The sequence below is a fragment of the Myotis lucifugus genome, unplaced genomic scaffold, assembly GCF_000147115.1.
Source record: "Myotis lucifugus unplaced genomic scaffold, Myoluc2.0 scaffold_299, whole genome shotgun sequence".
Taxonomy (NCBI): Eukaryota; Metazoa; Chordata; class Mammalia; order Chiroptera; family Vespertilionidae; genus Myotis; species Myotis lucifugus.
Window position 1 is genome coordinate 1,327,526 of NW_005871347.1, and position 2,359 is coordinate 1,329,884.

At 60.2% G+C, this 2,359-nt stretch overlaps 1 protein-coding gene across 1 annotated transcript in view; it reads right to left on the reverse strand.

The window, feature by feature from the left end:
- RGR (retinal G protein coupled receptor) overlaps positions 1–1,162 on the reverse strand; it is a 10,990-nt gene extending 9,828 nt beyond the window's left edge. The window contains exon 1 of the mRNA XM_006100132.3: positions 1,084–1,162. Coding sequence (XP_006100194.1) covers positions 1,084–1,162 — 79 coding nt within the window. The remainder of the gene's footprint in view (positions 1–1,083) is intronic.
- Positions 1,163–2,359: the final 1,197 nt, after the last annotated feature.

Below are 2,359 nucleotides of genomic sequence, written 5' to 3' on the forward strand. Positions count from 1 at the left end.
CCAACTAACCTCCCTTAGATAAGGGGCGCCCAGTGGAGAGTGAGCTCAGTTTCTCCAGTTCAGGCCATCTTTCGCGAGTGAGACTGACTGACCAGGGAGCGGTCGACACAGGAGGTTCTCGTACTTGTCTTGCTGCTGCAGCTGACATTGAAGTTCGTCTGGTCACTCCGTACCCACGCTAAGCCGCAGCTTCTCCCATCTAAGTGAGAAATGGGGAAGCATCCTGCCTTCAAAACTGAGCACTTACTAGGAAGACAGGGTGAGAGAGAGCCTTCTGGAAAGAGGAGCAGCGTGTGCAAAGACGTGCCGTGGTGCAATGTCAAGGCGTGTTCAGGGCACAGGGGAGCTGGGCTGCAGCTTCCCAGGAGAGAGGAAGCGCGGCCGGGCCACCAGGACCAGCCCGCCGGCTCCACTCCCACTCCACTGGCGACTCTCGTTGGGTGAGAAAATGTGCAGATTATTTCTGATCAAGGGTTCTCCCCACCGGTCTCGTCTGGCTGGCCGGCAGCCCCAGCTCTGGCCTCAGTGAGCACCGTGGGGATGCGGGGTGAGGCTGGCACCTCATGGGCCCCGTCGCCCGGCCATGGGAATGCTTAGGGCCGAGAAAAGGAGGTGGTGGCAGGAATGGGGTGCAGGGAGGTGTCTGTCTCAGCTGGTGCCTTATGACCCCTTCGTCCCCACACACCCAGGAGGCCAGGGCACCGAGGGCCAGAGCTCGAGTGACTCGGTTGCAGGCACACGGGTGGCAGTACTGTCTCCAGCGCCTACCGGGGCCTGATCTTACACAGATTCTCAGTCTCCAGGGAGTAAACAGTTTCCGTGTTGGAGGGACAGTGCAAAGGCTTGCAGCTGGTGCTTGGTTGCGCCCTGGTAGATGCCCCCTCTCAGAGGCCCTCCTCCCTGACCCTCTGCTGGCTCCTTCTTCTCGGCTCCCAGACTGCAAGTTGCATCTCCCCAATGCAGCCACCAAAAGCCCCGGGGACCCAGCACAGAGGGGGCTGGGGACCTCTCCTTGCCAGCCTCAGAACCGCAGCCCGACTCTGGGCGACCAATGGGCCCCGCTCTGCCCGGGCGCCTGCTCACCTTCCACCAGCAGCACCACCCCTACAGCCAGCACCTCCAGCTCCCCAAAGCCTGTGGGCAGGGACCCGGCCTCTGCCATCTCGCTTCCCCTGGCCCAGCGCTTCTCTGGCTCCTGAAAACCAGACCCCTCCCTTTTAAAGGGCCGGTGGACACACGAGGGCCCATGTCGGGGGGGATTATGCTGGATCTTGGGCTCCTTCTTGCTGCCCCTCCTCCCACAGTGTCCTCTGGGCCAGAGCAGAAGGAACATCCCCGCTGCACAGGGCAGCCTTTGTGAACCAGCCCAGCTGGGGGATTAGGACCGGACTCCCAGCTGAGCGGCTGAGCCGAATTAGAAGAGTTGCATAACCAGGGAGGGAGGGGAGCAAAAGGAGGGGTTTGAAGCTGTAGCTGTGCCTGAGAACTGGTTAGGAGCCAGGTCCTGGCGTGTTTGTTGGTGCTGACAAGCTGAGCACCTGAGTGTGGGGGAAAGGATGGTGGCTAGGAAGCCACCTGTTGTCATAGAAAGAATCCCAGCTGGGGTCAGAGACTCAGGTTCTGGTTCTGAGTCTGCCATCACCTAGCTGTGTGCCCTGGGGTGGGCCCACTGGGAGCTCTTCTCCGCTTTTGCAATGTGGGCATCTTTCCTCAGGGCCTGTGCAGGTCTTGGATAGAAGACTCTGGTGCATGTGGTGTTCGGGGGGGAGGGGGGGGTGGGGAGGGGACGTCCCGATGCCCACGGAGCCCTTCAGCTCCCCAAGCATCAGTCTCCCAGGGCTTGGCCCACAACCACTATGAGCTTTGGCTTCTGCAATGAGGTCCTGGTACAATTTACACACTGGCTCATGGTGAAGTTTACAGCAGGAAACATCGATCTGGAGCAACTCTACTCATTTCAGGTAAAGAGTGCTATCAGCAACACAGCTCATGCCCACTGGTGCTCGCTAAGGCCGGGCGTGGACTAACTCCCGGGGGATGGTTCCTGCCACAACTCAGATACCGCCACCCTTGCAGAGGGACCTGTTCTAGAGGGACGGCCTAGGCCCTGCTCAGAAGGCAGTGCTCTGCCTGGCTGTCCATGGCAGGCGGGAGACAGCTGCTTGCCGGGTGCCCAGAGGCTCGTGAGCCCCTGGGAGAGCATTTGGAGGTCTCTCCAAACCTCTGCGTCTCCCCACTCCGCCAGGAGCAGGTACTTGCAAGTGCCAACAAAACGGGGTCCTGACGACTCCTAAGAGAGCTTCTGCTTTGTGGGCTGTCGAGGCCTGGGGAACTTGGGTTGTTCAATTTTCATAAACAC